Source organism: Leucoraja erinacea, chromosome 23, assembly GCF_028641065.1.
Source record: "Leucoraja erinacea ecotype New England chromosome 23, Leri_hhj_1, whole genome shotgun sequence".
Classification (NCBI taxonomy): domain Eukaryota; kingdom Metazoa; phylum Chordata; class Chondrichthyes; order Rajiformes; family Rajidae; genus Leucoraja; species Leucoraja erinaceus.
In genome coordinates, this window is record NC_073399.1 from 2,986,863 (window position 1) to 3,005,511 (window position 18,649).

General features: G+C 44.0%; 1 protein-coding gene across 4 annotated transcripts in view; it reads left to right on the forward strand.

Moving 5' to 3' along the window:
- The window catches only part of b3gntl1 (UDP-GlcNAc:betaGal beta-1,3-N-acetylglucosaminyltransferase-like 1), a 231,925-nt gene that overhangs the window by 825 nt on the left and 212,451 nt on the right, over positions 1–18,649 (forward strand). For all 4 annotated transcript variants that reach the window (XM_055653669.1, XM_055653671.1, XM_055653668.1 and 1 more), the window contains exons 2-5: positions 1,650–1,766; positions 4,827–4,926; positions 12,980–13,044; positions 18,507–18,572. In XM_055653669.1, the coding sequence (XP_055509644.1) occupies positions 1,650–1,766; positions 4,827–4,926; positions 12,980–13,044; positions 18,507–18,572 (348 nt within the window). The remainder of the gene's footprint in view (positions 1–1,649; positions 1,767–4,826; positions 4,927–12,979; positions 13,045–18,506; positions 18,573–18,649) is intronic.

An 18,649-nucleotide genomic window follows, 5' to 3' on the forward strand; every position in this document is an offset into this window, starting at 1 on the left:
TGGGCTTCCGCCCACATCCCAAAGACATGGGTTTGTGGATCAATTGGCCTCTAAATTGCCCCTCATGTATGCAGGGAATGGGAGCAAAAGTGGGATAACGTACTCTAGTGTTAATGGGTGATCAATGGGTAGTGCATTGATCTGTTTCCATGCGGTTATGCCAATGCAAAGTCCTTTATGAATGGGTCCTTTTATGAAAGGCATGATGATGAAAGAATGGGGCGACTAGGCTCGTATTCACTGGAATTTAGAAGGATGAGAGGGGATCTTATAGAAACATGTACAGTTCATAAAGGATTGGACAGGCTAGATGCAGGAACAATGTTCCCGATGTTGGGGGAGTCCAGATTCAGGGGTCACAGTTTAAGAATAAGGGTTAGGCCATTTAGGACGGAGATGAGGGAAAATGTTTTCACCCAGAGAGTTGTGAATCTGGAATTCTCTGCCACAGAAGACAGTGGAGGCCAATTCACTGGATGTGTTCAAGAGAGAGTTAGATTTAGCTCTTAGGGCTGATGAATCATGTGATGTGGGGAAAAAGCAGGAACGGGGTACTGATTTTAGATGATCAGTCGTGACCATATTGAATGGAGGTGCTGGCTCGAAGGGTCGAATGGCCTACTCCTGCACCTGTTTTTCTATGTTTAAAGGCAGCTGCATGCTGCTTCGAAGTATTGCTGCCTGCTATAAATGTAGTGATGGTGTTGGGTAATAGTCCAATGTCCTCTGAGAATAGGAAGAACAAATTTGGAGCTTTAATGGGCTATTACAGGGTGCACCCCTGTGAATTACACATCTGTTTGACATAAAGTGTTCTTGGAGAGTTACGGTTTAGACTGACAGAGGCTGAAGCAAATGGAATGCTGTCTTCCCCGATCAGTCACAGTTTGTGGCTCCAAGAGTGGAATGGTATAAAGCAGGTTTTAAATGGAAAAAGTCCCTGTTGTCCTCTGTATTGGTTTTGATGCTTGCCTGAATTAAAAAAAAAAAATAAAAAAATAATGCTAACATCCAAGTTTGCTATCCACGCTGAAGATAGACACAAAATGCTGGAGTAACTCAGTGGGACAGGCAGCATCACTGGAGAGAAGGAATGGGAGATGTTTCAGGTGGAGACCTCCTTCAGTCTGAAGAAAGGTCTCAATAAACAAACAATTATAGTGCAATAATATTAATAATCTATTGTAGTTCAGAGCTTTGTTGTCATGTGTAATAGAAAACCAAGATCTATATTCAATATAAGAGTTGCCCATTGCTCTGGACCTGTGACGGAGGAATAAATAGGTGGAATGAGATGATGGAGGTTGAATCAATTTAACAAGAACGTTGTAGCTAAACACTATTTTCCCGTGGAAGAAGGAACTGCAGATGCTGGTTTCCACTGAAGATGGACGCAAAATGTTGGAGTAACAGCGGGTGAGGCAGCATCTCTGGAGAAAAGGAACAGGTGATGTTTCAGGTCGGGACCCTTCATCCGACTGATCAAACCCAAAACGTCAGTCGGCCATTCCTTTTCTGCAGAGATGCTGCCTGACCCGCTGAGTTGCTCCAGAATTTTCCTGTGTATTATTCTTGTGACAGGGCTGACTGTGGAGTCCTTCGTCGGTGTGACATTGTGCATTTATTACTTCCTGTCCTTCGATCTGCAGTCGATTGTTTTGCCGGTCCACAATGCTGAGAGGTGGTTGGATCAGTGCCTTGAGTCGGTTTTGGACCAGGATTTCCAGGGATCGATGGAGTTGTCCGTCTTCAACGATGCCAGCAAGGTTGTACTTATTGTTAATGATATATCCTTTGTTAGCTACATGTTGCGGCCTCATTTGCCTCCCTCATGTAGAATGGTGAAAGCCAAGATGCTGGAATTCATCTACTTTTTGATGTGCTGCATGAGTGACAAGCTTTGGCCTAACACTAGTTAAAAAGAACAACGTTGCCATTTTGAAAACATTAGTTGGTTTTCATGTGATAAAAGGGCGTGGATTTTTACATATCTGCCTCGTCCAATTTGGTACACCTCCAGGCACTTTACTGTGGGACAAGGTTACAGGTGTGTCAGTCTGTAATACAGGTGCACAACCTTTTATCCGGAGTTCCAGAAACCGAAAAGCTCCGAAAACTGGACATTTTTTCCAGGATGTCGTCTGCACACCAAAGCTCGCGTTTGGCGCCAAACTTGACCCGAAACGACTCACGGTCAACCGAGGTCTGTACTACTGTAGCGGCTGCTGCCTCCTCCCCGGAGACCGGGGAGACTAAGAATTAAAGTTTCCCCCTTCACCCCCCCCCCCCCCCCCCCCCCACCACATAAAATCCCTCCAAACTAACTGACTAACATTTAAGCAATGATTTGCAATGATTCCCCGATCTCCGGGGAGGAGGCAGCCACGCGCTACCTACCTAATCTACGCTAAAAATCTTCCATTCAGAAATCCGAAAAATTCCGAAATCCGAGAAGTGTCTGGTCCCAAGGCTTTCGGATAAAAGGTTGTGCACATGTACCACATTCCCACTCATTCTCAAACACATGGGAGCAAAATGGATTCATGGATAGAGGTCTCAGATTTATAAAAGGGGATGTTGGTTGGGAGATGGCGGCATTGGAAGCCATTGGGTGAATCCTTTTTTTTTTTGCCTAACCCACTGAGTTATGCCCCTGTCCCACTTAGGAAACCTGAACGGAAACCTCTGGAGACTTTGTGCCCCACCCAAGGTTTCCGTGCGGTTCCCAGAGGTTCCCGGAGGTTTTTGTCAGCCTCCCTACATGCTTCCACTACCTGCAACCTCCAGCAATCACCTGCAACCTCCGGGAACCGCACGGAAACCTTGGGTGGGGCGCAAAGTCTCCAGAGGTTTCCGTTCAGATTTCCTAAGTGGGACAGGGGCATTAGACAAATCACGAAGGCCACTGTCCAAGACGCCTGGCAGTAGCAGCAACCTATAAGGATAAGGAATATCAGGGTGTAAGAAAAATGAGTCATAGAATCACATAGCATTGAAACAAGCCCCACTGGCCCAACTTGCCCACGCTGACCAACATGCCCCATCTACACCATTCACACTTGCCTGCTCTTGGCCCATCTTGTACATGTACCTGTCTAAATGTTTCTTAAACGTTGCGATCGTATCTGCCTCAACTACCTCCTCTGGCATCTTGTTCAAGAAGGAACTGCAGATGCTGGAAAATTGAAGGTACACAAAAATACTGGAGAAACTCAGCGGGTGCAGCAGCATCTATGGAGCGAATGAAATAGGCAACGTTTCGGGACGAAACGTTGCCTATTTCCTTCCTTTGGGCTCGCCCCGCTCCATAGATGCTGCTGCACCCGCTGAGTTTCTCCAGCATTTTTGTGTACCTCTGGCATCTTGTTCCACACACTGCGTAAAAAAAAAAAATTATCCCTTGGTTTCCCATTAAATCTATCCCCCTCACCTTAAATCTATGTCCTCTGGTTCTCTATATTCCCCTACTCTTGGCAAAAGACTGTCCATTTACCTGATCTATTCCTCTCATGATTTTGTACACCTCTATAAAATCACCCCTCATTCCCCTGTGCTCCAAGGAATAAAGACCAAGTCTGTTCAACTTCTCCCTGTCGCTGTCCCTGAAGTCCTGGCAACATCCTGGTAAATCTTCGTTGAATTCTTTCAAGCTTGATAACATCTTTCCTATAACATGGAGAAAACGCACGCAGGTCACGGGGAGAATAGAAACATAGAAACATAGAAATTAGGTGCAGGAGTAGAGGCCATTCGGCCCTTCGAGCCTGCGCCGCCATTCAATATGATCATGGCTGATCATCCAACTCAGTATCCCGTACCTGCCTTCTCTCCATACCCCCTGATCCCCTTAGCCACAAGGGCCACATCTAACTCCCTCTTAAATATAGCCAATGAACTGTGGCCTCAACTACCCTCTGTGGCAGAGAGTTCCAGAGATTCACCACTCTCTGTGTGAAAAAAGTTCTTCTCATCTCGGGTTTAAAGGATTTCCCCCTTATCCTTAAGCTGTGACCCCTTGTCCTGGACTTCCCTAACATCGGGAGCAATCTTCCTGCATCTAGCCTGTCCAACCCCTTAAGAATTTTGTAAGTTTCTATAAGATCCCCTCTCAATCTCCTAAATTCTAGAGAGTATAAACCAAGTCTATCCAGTCTTTCTTCATAAGACAGTCCTGACATCCCACAGAATGTACAAACTCCGTACAGACAGCACCTGTAGTCGGGATTGAACCCGGGTCTCCGGCGCTGCAAGGCAGCAACTCTACCGCTGTGCCACCATGACAGTTCAGAAGCCATGGGGAAGAAGCTGTTCATAGGCTTTTAAAAATGCCAAATTAGGGCTTTATTTTTTGGAGCGCAGAAGGTTAAGGGGGGACTTGATAGAGGTCTTTAAAATGATGAGAGGGATAGACAGAGTTGACGTGGATAAGCTTTTCCCACTGAGAGTAGGGAAGATTCAAACAAGGGGACATGACTTGAGAATTAAGGGACAGACGTTTAGGGGTAACATGAGGGGGAACTTCTTTACTCAGAGAGTGGTGGCTGTGTGGAATGAGCTTCCAGTGAAGGTGGTGGAGGCAGGTTTGTTTTTATCATTTAAAAATAAATTGGATAGTTAAATGGATGGGAAAGGTATGGAGGGTTATGGTCTGAACGCAGGTGTATGGGACTAGGGGAGAATACGTGTTTGGCCCGGACTAGAAGGGTCGAGATGGCCTGTTTCCGTGCTGTAATTGTTATATGGTTTATATGGTTATATGATATATCTGTGCCGACAAAGGTTTATCAACAGTTGTGCAGTAACTGAGTTTTATTTCTTTGTTGCAGGACAACTCGATGAATATTATAGAAAAATGGCAAACAAAACTGGTAAAGAAAGGAATACATGTTATCATTGGTGGACAAGAATCTGCATGCCCAAAAGGAGGTACGTTCTTGTTGAAAGTTTCAATGAATAATTTCAGTGCAACAGAAAATAAATAGTTGTACTGCATTCATGCTTGATGCATTATCATAGAGCAGTTTAGTTTAGTTTAGTTTTGGATGATCAGCCATGATCGTATTGAATGGCGGTGCAGGCTCGAAGGGCCGAATGGCCTACTCCTGCATCTATTTTCTATGTTTAGAGAGGCAGCGAGGACACAGGCCCTTCGGCCCACCGAGTCTATGCTGACCAGTGATCCCCGCACTTCAACGCTTCCCTACTCTAGGGATAATTTTACATTTATACCAAGCCAATTAACCTACAACTACAGGCCAGCGGGGAGCATCTACAAGCTCCATCCAGACAAGCAGCCGTAACAAGGATGGAACCCCGGTCTCTGGCGCAGTAAGGCAGTAGCTCTACCACTGCGCCACCGTGCTGCTATTGATAGAAACATAGGAAATAGGTGCAGGAGGAGGCCATTCGGCCCTTCGAGCCAGCACCACCATTCATTGTGATCATGGCTGATCGTCCCCAATCAATAACCCGTGCCTGCCTTCTCCCCATATCCCTCGATTCCACTAGCCCCTAGAGCTCTATCTAACTCTCTCTTGAATCCATCCAGTGATTTGGCCTCCACTGCCCTCTGTGGCAGGGAATTCCACAAATTCTCCAACTCTCTGGGTGAATACGTTTTTTCTCACCTCAGTCTTAAATGGCCTCCCCTTTATTCTAAGACTGTGGCCCCTGGTTCTGGACTCGCCCAATATTGGGAACATTTTTCCTGCATCCTGATGCCGCAACAACTGGGGTTAGAGAGGAACAGTGGGTATTATATCAAGGAATGAGAGGTGTGAATAGCCCAAAAGGTGAGTGAATGGATATGTTAGGTGATTTTTTTTTTTTAAAGATAGTTGAAAGTAAGTTTTGCTTAGATTTCCAGAAAAGGCTTTAACAGTCGAAGCAATTCTCATTTAAGTGGTGACTTAAGTAGAGGGGAGATGCACAGATAAAATAGGATTACAACACTAAGGGTTATATGGTATTTAGAGCCAAAAGTGGTAGGTGCTTCAATGAGGTTCTTCTAAACTCCAGCAAGTACGGGCCCAGTGCAGACAAATGCTCATCATAGGTTAGGACACTAATTCCTGGGATAATTCTTATAACCATATAACCATATAACAATTACAGCACGGAAACAGGCCATCTCGGCCCTACAAGTCCATGCTGAACAAATTTTTTTCCCCTTAGTCCCACCTGCCTGCACTCATACCATAACCCTCCATTCCCTTCTCATCCATATGCCTATCCAATTTATTTTTAAATGATACCAATGAACCCGCCTCCACCACTTCCACTGGGAGCTCATTCCACACCGCTACCACTCTCTGCGTAAAGAAGTTCCCCCTCATATTACCCCTAAACTTCTGTCCCTTAATTCTGAAGTCATGTCCTCTTGTTTGAATCTTCCCTATTCTCAAAGGGAAAAGCTTGTCCACATCAACTCTGTCTATCCCTCTCATCATTTTAAAGACCTCTATCAGGTCCCCCCTTAACCTTCTGCGCTCCAGAGAATAAAGACCTAACTTATTCAACCTATCTCTGTAACTTAGTTGTTGAAACCCAGGCAACATTCTAGTAAATCCCCTCTGTACTCTCTCTATTTTGTTGACATCCTTCCTATAATTGGGCGACCAAAATTGTACACCATACTCCAGATTTGGTCTCACCAATGCCTTGTACAATTTTAACATTACATCCCAGCTTCTATACTCAAACTTGTAAACTTTTGTTCATTATTTTACGAGCCGATCTTTATCCCTTTCTGCCTGCAATGGAATAATAAAAAGTATTTATATACTTTTATCATGTAATTCTGCACTTTTCAATTTAGTTATGATTTGATTATTGTTGGACCACTTGAAGTTCTAAGTGCACATGAAAGACGCTCAGCGTCGCTTTTATAATGAACCGTGTCATGGGATCATGACATGATCTTCTGAAATGTCAGAACATAATTGTTATCTATTCTTTGTTCAGTCTGGCTCAGTTTTACATAGAACGACAGTAAATCAGACCTCCCACCAAAGTCTTGATGCGAACCAGTGGTTTTAAGAGAAGTGACTGCCCATGCATCATGCACAAAGTTAGTTCAGAATATATTCTTTATGATGCATATCAAGCTAAAATCTTGCATCAACAATATTCACAGCTGTGGCCTAGTAATGGCGGCATGTTGGCACAGCAGTAGAGTTGCTGCCTGACAGCACCAAAGGCCCGGGTTTGATCCTGACTACCAGTGACTTCTGTACGGAGTTTGTTCTCCCAGTGACCACGTGGGTTTTCCCCGGGTGCTCCGGTTTCCTCCCACATTCCAAAGACGTGCAGGTTTGTAGACTGATTGGCTTTGGTTGGAAATTGTCCTTTGTGTGTGTGTGTGTGTGTGTAGGATAGTGCTTGTGTACAGGGGATCGCTGGTCGTCACGGACTCTGGGCCGATGGTTCTGTTTCCGTGCTGTATCTCTAAACTGAAACTAAAAAGCTAGGAAGAGCAACACAACTGCACTTCCTTTTAATTAGGAAATGAAAGACTAGCTTTTAACTTTTCCTTACGGAAAAAAAAAGGTTAACTGTTAATGCGATTGTGGTTTTATTTTGTGTATCGACGTGTTGGTGGTCAACAGAAATGTGTTTGGATGTATGAATCAGATCTCCAAGGATTTGGGTGGATTCCTTCCAATGGAATGGATGACTTGTCTGGCATAGATAGAAGTGAATCAACTCCTGTGCAAAATGACAAATTGGATAGAAGATTGTTTTGGCAAGAGAAGACAGTGAGTAATCCTGTGTAGCAACTCTTTAAGCTGGGCAGCTGCTTGGGAGGCAACCTTTTGGGTTATGTACTATTTATACATGTGGGTGTTAATATCCTTACCAAGGTTGTTGTCGTTTAATCGACTCAACGCAGAAAAGTAAAGCTTGGGTCGTAGAATCGAAAATCGCATTCAGTACAGGTCCACCACCGATATTAGAAACATAGAAAATAGGTGCAGGAATAGAGGCCATTCGGCCCTTCGAGCCTGCACCACCATTCGATATGATCATGGCTGATCATCCAACTCAGTATCCCATCCCTGCCTTCTCTCCATACCCCCTGATCCCTTTAGCCACAAGGGCTATGTTGCGGGAACCTTACAGAGGATTATCCGTCATGCCAGACCAGCGGAGGTCAAGGCTTTGTGCTGCCGAGACACCAGCACGCAAAGTCGGCTATGGGAATGGATCTGCCGACTCCAGCCGGGCCAGAGTTCCAGACCTCCAGCCACAAGCGGCAAATTCGATCCGCTGATTAGTCACGGAGGTCGGCTTTGAGAATCGATCTGACAGGGCAGAGTTCCGGGAGGGGGTTTGTCTGGACCAGTTACTGTAAAATCGGTGGTACACAAAAAAGCTGGAGAAACTCAAGGCAACTTTATTTATATAGCACATTTCATACACGAGGCAGACTCAAAGTGCTTCACATAAAAACATGTCATACAATAAAATGAAATAATAAAATGAAATAAAATAGAACTAAAAGAAAAGAAAAGCAAAATTAAAAATGCATTATAAAAAGTGCAAAAGTTAAAAGTGCAATGTAGTTAAGATTTAGCTGAAAGCTAAAGTAAACGTAAAAGTTTTCAGTCTTGTTTTAAAAGTGGTCAAAGTTGAGGCAAGTCTTAAATCTTCAGGAAGTTTATTCCAGCTATTTGTTGCATAGTAACTAAATCCTGCTTTCCCATGTTTTGTATTTACTCTGGGAATCACTAACAGATTGGTTTCAGAAGATCTTAGCGGTCTAGAAGGCTTATATAGTGGAAGCATGTCAGTGATATACTTTGGTCCTAAACCATGTAGTGATTTATAGGTGAGCAGCAGGAAATAGGCAACGTTTCGGGACGAAACCCAAAGGAAATAGGCAACGTTTCGGGCCGAAACCCAAAGGGTTTCGGCCTGAAACGTTGCCTATTTCCTTCGCTCCATAGATGCTGCTGCACCCGCTGAGTTTCTCCAGCTTTTTTGTGTACCTTCGATTTTCCAACATCTGCAGTTCCTTCTTTAAACACTGTAAAATCAGTGATGGCCCTGTACTAATGACTTCAGTACAAATAACCTTGGCTCTCTCTTGGCTAAATTAAAAATATGTTTTAGCAGCCTGTTATGATTAATTAATCGAGAGCTATTTGATATTACCACATAGACGAAAGGATGAGCTGCAGTGGTTGAGCAATTATTGAAATTATCTTTGCATTGTAAAGCAATTTATAAGATGTTATTAGGGTGTATAAGTGGGTGTGTTGAATGTAAAAAAAAAAAGTACACATCAGTGCTTGCTGACTGGAGCAGGAACCTGAACGGAAACTTCACCTATACATGTTCCCCAGAGATGCATGAGTTACTCCAGCACTTTGTGTCTATTTTTGCAAACCAACATTTATAGTTCCTTTGTCCAATGTGAATGTGAGCACTAATTTCACTTTAAAAGTAACTTCACTATTTAGCATTAAGTTCCCATTGTGTACAATCTGCTCCATGTATGTGCAACAGAGGAAAATGTTTTTTTCTGAGAACGTAAGTTTATTAACTCGTTGACCATCAAACTTTGAATGATAAGGAGGCATTAAAAAGGCCCCCCCAATGACTGAGCATTTATTAATTGCAACCTTCAGTTGACTCCTGATGATAAATCATACGACACACTAATTTTAACCATTTGTTAAAAATTGTGAGTTAAAAATAAATATTCTGGTTTCGGATTTACAAACCTGGGGCTTTTACAACCTTCCAAAATTTACGCAGTTTCCCTCCAATGTAGGTGCTGTGTTTTTGACAGAACAGAAATAGGATAAAAATCTAAATGAAGCCTACTGTCTCCGCCTCTTCCTTTCTTTTTCCCGCCCCCCCCGACATCAGTCTGAAAAAGGGTCTCGACCCGAAACGTCACCTATTCCTTCGCTCCATAGACGCTGCCTCACCCGCTGAGTTTCTCCAGCTTTTTTGTCTATCCAGCTAAATCGAATGCGACAGAATTTTGTCTCTGATGTTGAAAGGAATGGTATTGTTTTAACTTGAAACCTCCTGTTCAATGGAGCATCAAAGACAATGATTAATACTGGATTGCTGCAGGATATTGAACTGGTTGTCATGGGTTGCCTGAAAAGACTGAGAGGAAACTGGCCTGCTGGTACAAACATCGATTGTTTCTGCTTGGCATAGTTGGCACAAGCTCTCAACTTCCAGCAACGCACTCTGCATTGTGGGAACCTCTTCACTTGTTAAAACAGTTTCTATGGCCACCAATTCAGTTTGGTCTCAAGCTCGAGATCTGTAATCGCAGGACATGAAGGAACCTGATGTGCGATACTGGTGTATGGGGAGTTTTTCAAAATATTTTTTTTTTTTCCTCCTGCTCTTATAAATGAGGGCTGTTGGATAAGTATCCAAAGCATGACAAAAAATGCTGGCGTAACTCAGCAGGTCAGGCAGGATCGGAATAGGTGACGTTTTGGGTCAGAACCCTTCTTCAGTCTCTCTTTTCCTTTTTCCCGAGATGCTGTCTGACCCACTGAGTTACTCCAACATTTTGTGTCTATCTTCAATATGAACCAGCATCTGCAGTTCCTTGCGACACACACTATCCAAAACATTATGGTTTAATAGAATACACGTAGAATATTTCTGAGAGTTTAAAGGGGAAAGATTTAATAGGAATCTGATGGGTAAATGTTTCCATACAAGGGGTGGTGGGTGTATGGAATGAGCTGCCAGAGGAGGTAGTTGAGGCTGGGACTATTACAACATTTAAGAAACATTTAGACAGGTACAAGGATAAGACAGGTTTGGAGGGATATGGGCCAAAAGCAAGCAGGTGGGACTAGTGTAGATGGGACATGTTGGTCAGTGTGGACAAGTTGGGTCGAAGAACCTGTTCCATGCTGTATCACTCTTTGACTGGTTATGGCCCGGTTCCGATTTCCTTATCAAACATTCATGGTTGAGTTGATGTGCACTGGGTGAAATATTGACCCATTCAGACCAGGGTTTGTCCAGGTTCAGTCCCCAGACTCTGCAGTGTTAGCTGGCCTGAGTTAAGCTGGTTGCATTGTTGGCTGAGTTGACATTATGTGTGGATTGTCTGTAGGAGAGACTTAAGGAGCCTGTCCCACCTTCACGACCTAATTCACGACCCTTTTTTACTCGTGGACATTTTTCATCATGCTGGAAGAAAAGCCCCGACCTGCTTGATGCCACGAGTACCTACGACTAGCATCACGGCCTGCTACGACCTACCTACGACATTCTACAACCTTGTGTTGACCATGCTGCGAGTACGAGTCAAGGGCAAACTCGGCAGAGGTCATGAATTAGGTCGTGAAAGTGGGACAGGCCCTTAAAACTAATTAGTGGGATTTGTGTTAATGATTAAAGCCCTTGTTAGAATATGCACCTATGTAGATTGTGCCAGAGATGTGGTGATAACCCCCAGTCTCACATGGCCTGATGTGCACTGATTCCTGGGATGTCAGGACTTTCATATGAAGAAAGACTGGATAGACTCTGCTTGTACTCGCTAGAATTTAGGAGATTGAGGGGGGGTTTTATAGAAACTTACAAAATTCTTAAGGGAGAAACTCAGCGGGTGCAGCAGCATCTATGGAGCGAAGGAAATAGGCGACGTTTCGGGCCGAAACCCAAAGGAAATAGGCAACGTTTCGGGTCGAAACCCGAAGGGTTTCGGCCCGAAACGTTGCCTATTTCCTTCGCTCCATAGATGCTGCTGCACCCGCTGAGTTTCTCCAGCAATTTTGTGTACCTTCGAACTTCCAGCATCTGCAGTTCCTTCTTGAACAAAATTCTTAAGGGATTGGACAGGCTAGATGCAGGAAGATTGTTCCCGATGTTGATGAAGTCCAGGACAAGGGGTCACAGTTTGAGGATAGAGGGGAAATCCTTTAGGACCGAGATGAGAAAAACATTTTTCACACACAGAGAGTGGTGAATCTCTGGAACTCTCTGCCACAGAAGGTAGTTGAGGCCAGTTCATTGGCTATATTTAAGAGGGAGTTAGATGTGGCCCTTGTGGCTAAAGGGATCAGTGGGTATGGAGAGAAGGCAGGTACAGGATACTGAGTTGGATGATCAGCCATGATCATATTGAATGGCGGTGCAGGCTCGAAGGGCCGAATGGCCTACTCCTGCACCTATTGTCTATGTTCCTATGTTTCTATGACTGGATTCATATTTGATGGGTAGCCAAGGCCAGTGCCTTTTGAAGGAAGCTGGTGAACTACATGGACATTTGTGATAAAAGGGATCAGTATAGATTGGAGACAGTCTCACATATTTATTTTTACTACTAGTCACCTCAGTCACACACTGCACAGTCATTGACGTGCTTGTCTGTGGAGAAGCTGGCATTATCTGTCATGTTGTGCACAGAGATAGTATTTGGGAGACGCAAAATGCCAGAGTAACTCAGCAGGTCAGGCAGCATCTCTGGAGAAAAGGAATAGGTGACATTTTGGGTCGAGACCCTTCATCAGCTAGTCAGGGGAAAGGGGAACGAGAGGTATGAAACGGTACAAAGAATAAGTGAATCGAAGGTGTGAAAAGGACAAATCAAAGCCAGCAACGATGATCAAGGAAAGGTTGAGCCCACAATGGTCCATTGTTGGCTGTGGAGGAAGTGATAACGAGTGATACATACAGTGAAACTGAGCAGGATGACAGCGAAACTAGAAGGACGACTAGGGTGGGGGAGGGATGGAGAGAGAGGGATTGCAAGCGTTACTTGTGGTTAGCTAAATCAATAGTCACACCTCTGGGCTGTAAGCTGCCAAGATAAATATGAGGCGTTCCTTAAGCTTCCCAACAAGTTTAATGCTGGATTAGAACATTGGAAATAAAAAAATATTGAATCTCATTTCCTACATGAGAATTGCTGGTCCTGTAAAGCGTGTATGTTGAAAGCTTTGAACTCTGCCTTGTAAAATTGTTTTTTTTTGTATTCTTGCAGTTGGTTTCGCCAAGAACCAGGCCATTGCACAAAGTTTTGGAAGATTCCTTTGCTTTTTGGATGCAGTAAGTATGCAAACTACGAATTTTTTTTTTTCTTCCACCCTTAGCTTAGTCTCATTTAAGAGAACGGGAGCAGTTAATTTAAATGAGAAAGTGCTGGAATTGCTTAGCAGGTCGGGCAGCGTCTGGGGATGCTGCCTGAGTGAAGAGAGGAAGGCTGGACTATCTGTGGAGGCCAAGTCAGATATTTTTAAGGCAGAGATAGATAGATTGTTGATTAGTACGGGTGTCAGGGATTATGAGGAGAAGGCTGGGGAATGGGTTTCAGAGGGAGAGATAGATCAGCCTTGATTGAATGGCGGAATAGACTTGATGGGCCGAATGGCTTAATTCTGTTCCTATCAACCTGTCCTATCCTGTGATATTGCAGGTTAGTGATCTTTCATCAGATTTGATCGGTTCGATTGCAAATGAGAAAGACCCATTATCTGGAACTGTTAACTCTAACGATGACCCATGATGGTGGGTTGGACTATCAGAAGAAGAGGTTCCGTTCCCTGGGCTCATGTTGGGCTTTGCTGGAAGATGAGAAGTGGCTAAAGATAGAACGGCCGTAATTTGGAGAGTTAAAGCAATGGGAGGGTAGAGTCACTATTGCTGGCAGTGTATTCACCTCTTCCTTGCGTATCGGTGATCAAACCAGCACAGCCCTCTGTGACGGAGTACTGCAGGGATCCAACATACTCTGTGAGAAGAAGGAAATAAAGAACTGAAGGGAGGGCAGAATCGGAAACGGCTGATGACATTGATGGCAAATGTGATGAAACTTTTTCAGTTGTGTACAACAGTAGTCAGTGGCATAAATACAATCATCGGTGTACCTTAGAGAGAGGAGAAGGAGGGAGACAAAGCAGGACATAAATATAGATGGTTCCACACGTCTCACAGAGTTTGAACCTATGTACCGCTCCCCTTTGTTACTTCTTTGACTTGGATGTGAGTGGATTTAAAAGAGAAGTTATTCAATGTGTGAATGAGTTCGAGGCAAATAAGAATGATGGTGGGCAGCCGACACACAGAGCTGCAGACTTTGGAATGTTGAGCAAATGGCTACAAGTGTGGAGGGACTGGATAGGTGACATTTTGGGTCGGGACCCTTCTTCGGACGGTCTGAAGAAGATTCCTGACTCAAACACCGCCTATCAATTCCCTCCGGGGATGTTGGTGGACATGTTGGTGGGCAGGTTTGGTTGGGTCTTTCAAAGGAAGAAACTTACTGGCTGCCCTGATGTGAGGTGGAGGTGTAGAGGATGTCCACAGCCAGAATGAGCTGGTTGGGAGTAAGAAACTGGCCTGCGAGTGTATTGGGCATCTCAGTTGTCAGTGCGAAGGGACTGGATCAAGAAAGGAAGAAGTCAAAGTAAAAAGATATATTTATGGGGACATAAATACCAGGAGAGGAGGTCTCCACAGGAAATGAGATCAGTGATATTCTTGGTGACAGTGGTCTGCCCTTCACTGGAGAGAGAATGTGGCACTGAGTTGTCAGTGTAGCCTTTCTGTATCTGTGAGACGGGGGTTAATTTATTAAACAACAGCACTGCCCCTACCAGCATATTTAATGTCAACGTTAGGATTAATGCTTAGAGAACAGAGGTCTCTAAACCAAACTAAATTGAATAACTTGAGTATTTTAGAACAGGAATGTATTATTGCAACTTTGTGCATCGGCCACAGAATGTTTGAATGATGGAGCACACTGTAGGTACCTGGAGGTACCTGGTATGATGTAGGTACCACTGTAGGTACCTGGAGTCTGGAAATGCCACCTGGTGAAGCTGCTTGGTTCTGTCTTGAGAAGTGAAAGGACAACGTCAATGATTGACACAGAATTCAAGTTTGCTCTTTCCAGCTGGTTGGGTTTTTTAAATGTGTAGGAAGGAACTGCAGATGCTGGTTTAAACCGAAGATAGTCACAAAAAGCTGGGAGTCTTCAGAAGGGTCTCGACCCGAAAAGTCACCCATTCCTTCTCTCCAGAGATGATGCCTGAGTTACTCCAACTTTTTGTGTCTATTGTGATTCAATATTGTTTGTTTTTTAAAAAGCACAGAGCCAATTTGTTGGGACCTACAGTTTGAAGATTGCTTCATGGCAACCATAGCCAGATGATGTACATAGAAACATAGAAATTAGGTGCAGGAGTAGGCTATTCGGCCCTTCGAGCCTGCACCGCCATTCAATATGATCATGGCTGATCATCCAACTCAGTATCCCGTACCTGCCTTCTCTCCATACCCCCTGATCCCCTTAGCCACAAGGGCCACATCTAACTCCCTCTTAAATATAGCCAATGAACTGGCCTCAATTACCCTCTGTGGCAGAGAGTTCCAGAGATTCACCACTCTCTGTGTGAAAAAAGTTCTTCTCATCTCGGTTTTAAAGGATTTCCCCCTTATCCTTAAGCTGTGACCCCTTGTCCTGGACTTCCCCAACATCGGGAACAATCTTCCTGCATCTAGCCTGTCCAACCCCTTAAGAATTTTGTAAGTTTCTATATGATCCCCTCTCAATCTCCTAAATTCTAGAGAGTATAAACCAAGTCTATCCAGTCTTTCTTCATAAGACAGTCCTGACATCCCAGGAATCAGTCTGGTGAACCGTCTCTGCACTCCCTCTATGACAATAATGTCCTTCCTCAGATTTGGAGACCAAAACTGTACGCAATACTCCAGGTGTGGTCTCACCAAGACCCTGTACAACTGCAGTAGAACCTCCCTGCTCCTATACTCAAATCCTTTTGCAATGAAAGCTAACATACATTCGCTTTCTTTACTGCCTGCTGCACCTGCATGCCTACCTTCAATGACTGGTGTACCATGACACCCAGGTCTCGCTGCATCTCCCCCTTTCCCAATCGGCCACCATTTAGATAATAGTCTGCTTTCCCGTTTTTGCCACCAAAATGGATAACCTCACATTTATCCACATATGCAGCTTTCACATAGTGTGCCAGCACTCTCCACATTGCTGTATGTTATAGCTGGATCAACCTCGTGCCTTGCACCTTGCCTTGTTTTATGGAAGTGTTTCAATGGGGAAACAATTCTGCAGCATGAGAGCAATTTGGTTTTGGATAAAATGAAGCCAGAAGCTTTCCAGCAGCACAGGCTAGGATTACATTTGGAGAAATAACAATAAGCACATTTGTACTTTGCTGGGCCAGTCATCTGGATGTATTCAAACAATCCTATGGATGTTTAATCCTGTAGAAATGTATTTTTTTTCTCTTCCGCATCTTTCAGTGAAATATTGCTTCAAAGATTACAGGAAAAGCAGCTTTGTTTTTGAGAAACAAAGAACTGCAGTTTCTTCAGTTACATCTTCAGATCTTGCCAAAGTGATACTTATTCTGCAAACAGATAGCTGCAACCAGCTCCTTTGTGCCAAGATGGCAAATTCTAATTTCTGTAGAAAAAAAGTAAATGCATCAGTTAAATGTTAACCACGTAACTATTTTTACCGTTCCCTTTTTATGCCTTGCAAAATGCATTTCTAAATTTGTTGGTTTATTTTAAATCTGGTAACGTGATATAAGATATTTTCTTTCATCTCTAGTCAAATTGACAAAGCTGGCATGACAGGAAAACCCCCTACAAATATTGTACAGTGAAGGAACTGCAGATGCTGGTTTATTCCTAAGGCAGACACAAAAAGCTGGAGTAACTCAGCGGGACGGGCAGCATCGGGAGAGAAGGAATGGGTGATGTTTCGGGTCGAGACCCTTCTTCAGACTTGTCTGATGAAAGGTCTCGATCCGAAAAGTCACCCATTGCTTCTCTCCAGAGATGCTGCCCGTCCCGCTGAGTTACTCCAGCTTTTTGTGTCCATCTTCCCTGCAAACATTGCACAGGGAAAGATAATGTTTTCCAATCGGAAATGCTTCACAATTCCCTTTAACCTTCAGCTGTGGCAAGAGTTGCACAATGAGTTCACTGATTCTTTGGAGATCAAATGACTCAGAGATGTATCTTGCTGACCACTGGTTCAACAACTAAATGAACCTCTACAGGTGTACAGCAGAGAGCATATTGACTGGATGCATCACGGCCTGGTTCGGCAACTCCCAACGCCCAGAAACGCCACTCTCATTTCACTCCTGCCATCGGGAAGAAGATATAGGAGCCAGAAAAATGGAATGTCCAGGTTCAGGAACAGCTTCTTCCCTGCAGCCAGCAGGCTATTAAACACTACAACCTCCGAACAGGCTCCGAACTCTATAGTTTGGTTTAGATATATAAATTTGGGAGCATTATATTTGACTTTGTACTATTATTGTTTGTTTGTCTTTATGTACTGAACTTTTTTTTTGTCGATTGCGGCTTTTACAGCGTGCTATGTTTACATCTGCTGTGCTGCTGCAAGTAAGAATTTCACTGTTCCCTTTCTGGACATGTGGCAATAAAACACTCTTGAGTCTTAAGTGTGAACACTGACCAAGCCCCACGGGTGGTGGTGAGCAGAGTCTCCGACTTAAATATCCCAGTCATCCTGTCCTGGCAAAAATGAGGAGAGTTTCGCCTGTTGTCAAAGCAGTAAAAGCCTTTTACAGTTTTTGACCAATTTTCAGACTTTTTGTTTTTGAAGTACTTAAATTGAAATGAAGAAAAATTATTTAACACAATTAACACTTTTTTTTTAATCGCAACTGATTGAAAGCTTAGGGTTGGACAGTTTTTGGACCCACTGCTGCACAATGCCAGTGACCCAGGTTCAGTCCTGATCTCCTGTGGTGTCTGTGTGAGGTCTGTATGTTCTCCCTGTGGTTGTGTACGTTTCCTCCGAGTTCTTTGCGTTTTCTCCCATGTCCCAAAGATGTTTGGGTTGGTAGGTTAACTGGTCACTGAGGTTGAGTGGTAAATCTGGGAGCAGCTGATGAGAATGGGTTAATGTAAATGGTGGGCGGTGATCTGTGTGGACTCAGAGACCAAAGGGCCTCCGAGTCCTCACAGATCATCACCCACCATAAAGGCATATATCATTACCATGATATATGCCTTTATAACGCTAATAAAGCAACGTAGACACAAGGAACTGCAGATACTGGGTTACACAAAAGGACACAAAGTGCTGGAGTAACTCAGTGGGATAGACAGCAACTCTGTAGAACATGGATAGGTAAACGTTTGGGTTGGGACCTTTCTTCAGACTGATTGAAGGGGGTGGGGTCAGGAGGAAGAAGGCTGGGGGAGAGGGGAGGCAAGACAATGCGTGGCAGGTTATAATAATACAGCACGGAAATAGGCCATTCGGCCCAACTCATCCATGCCGACCAAAATAGAAATGTAGAAAATAGGTGCAGGAGGAGTCCATTCGGCCCTTCGAGCCAGCGCCGCCATTCATTGTGATCATGGCTGATCATCCACAATCAGTGCCCAAGTCTAGTCTTTATTGTGTATACAGTTAAACATCTGATTTGTGTGAAGTGCAATAAGCCCAAGTACTAAATACATGTTATTTTCCATAGGATGATGTTATGATGCCACAGAGGGTGAGAGTACAGTATGATGCAGCCCTAGCTCTCCCTCATTGTGTAAGTACCGACCATGCTTATTTCCTGCAGTCAAGAATCTTATTTTCTTACCACTTTTCACGTATTTAACAGTCAAA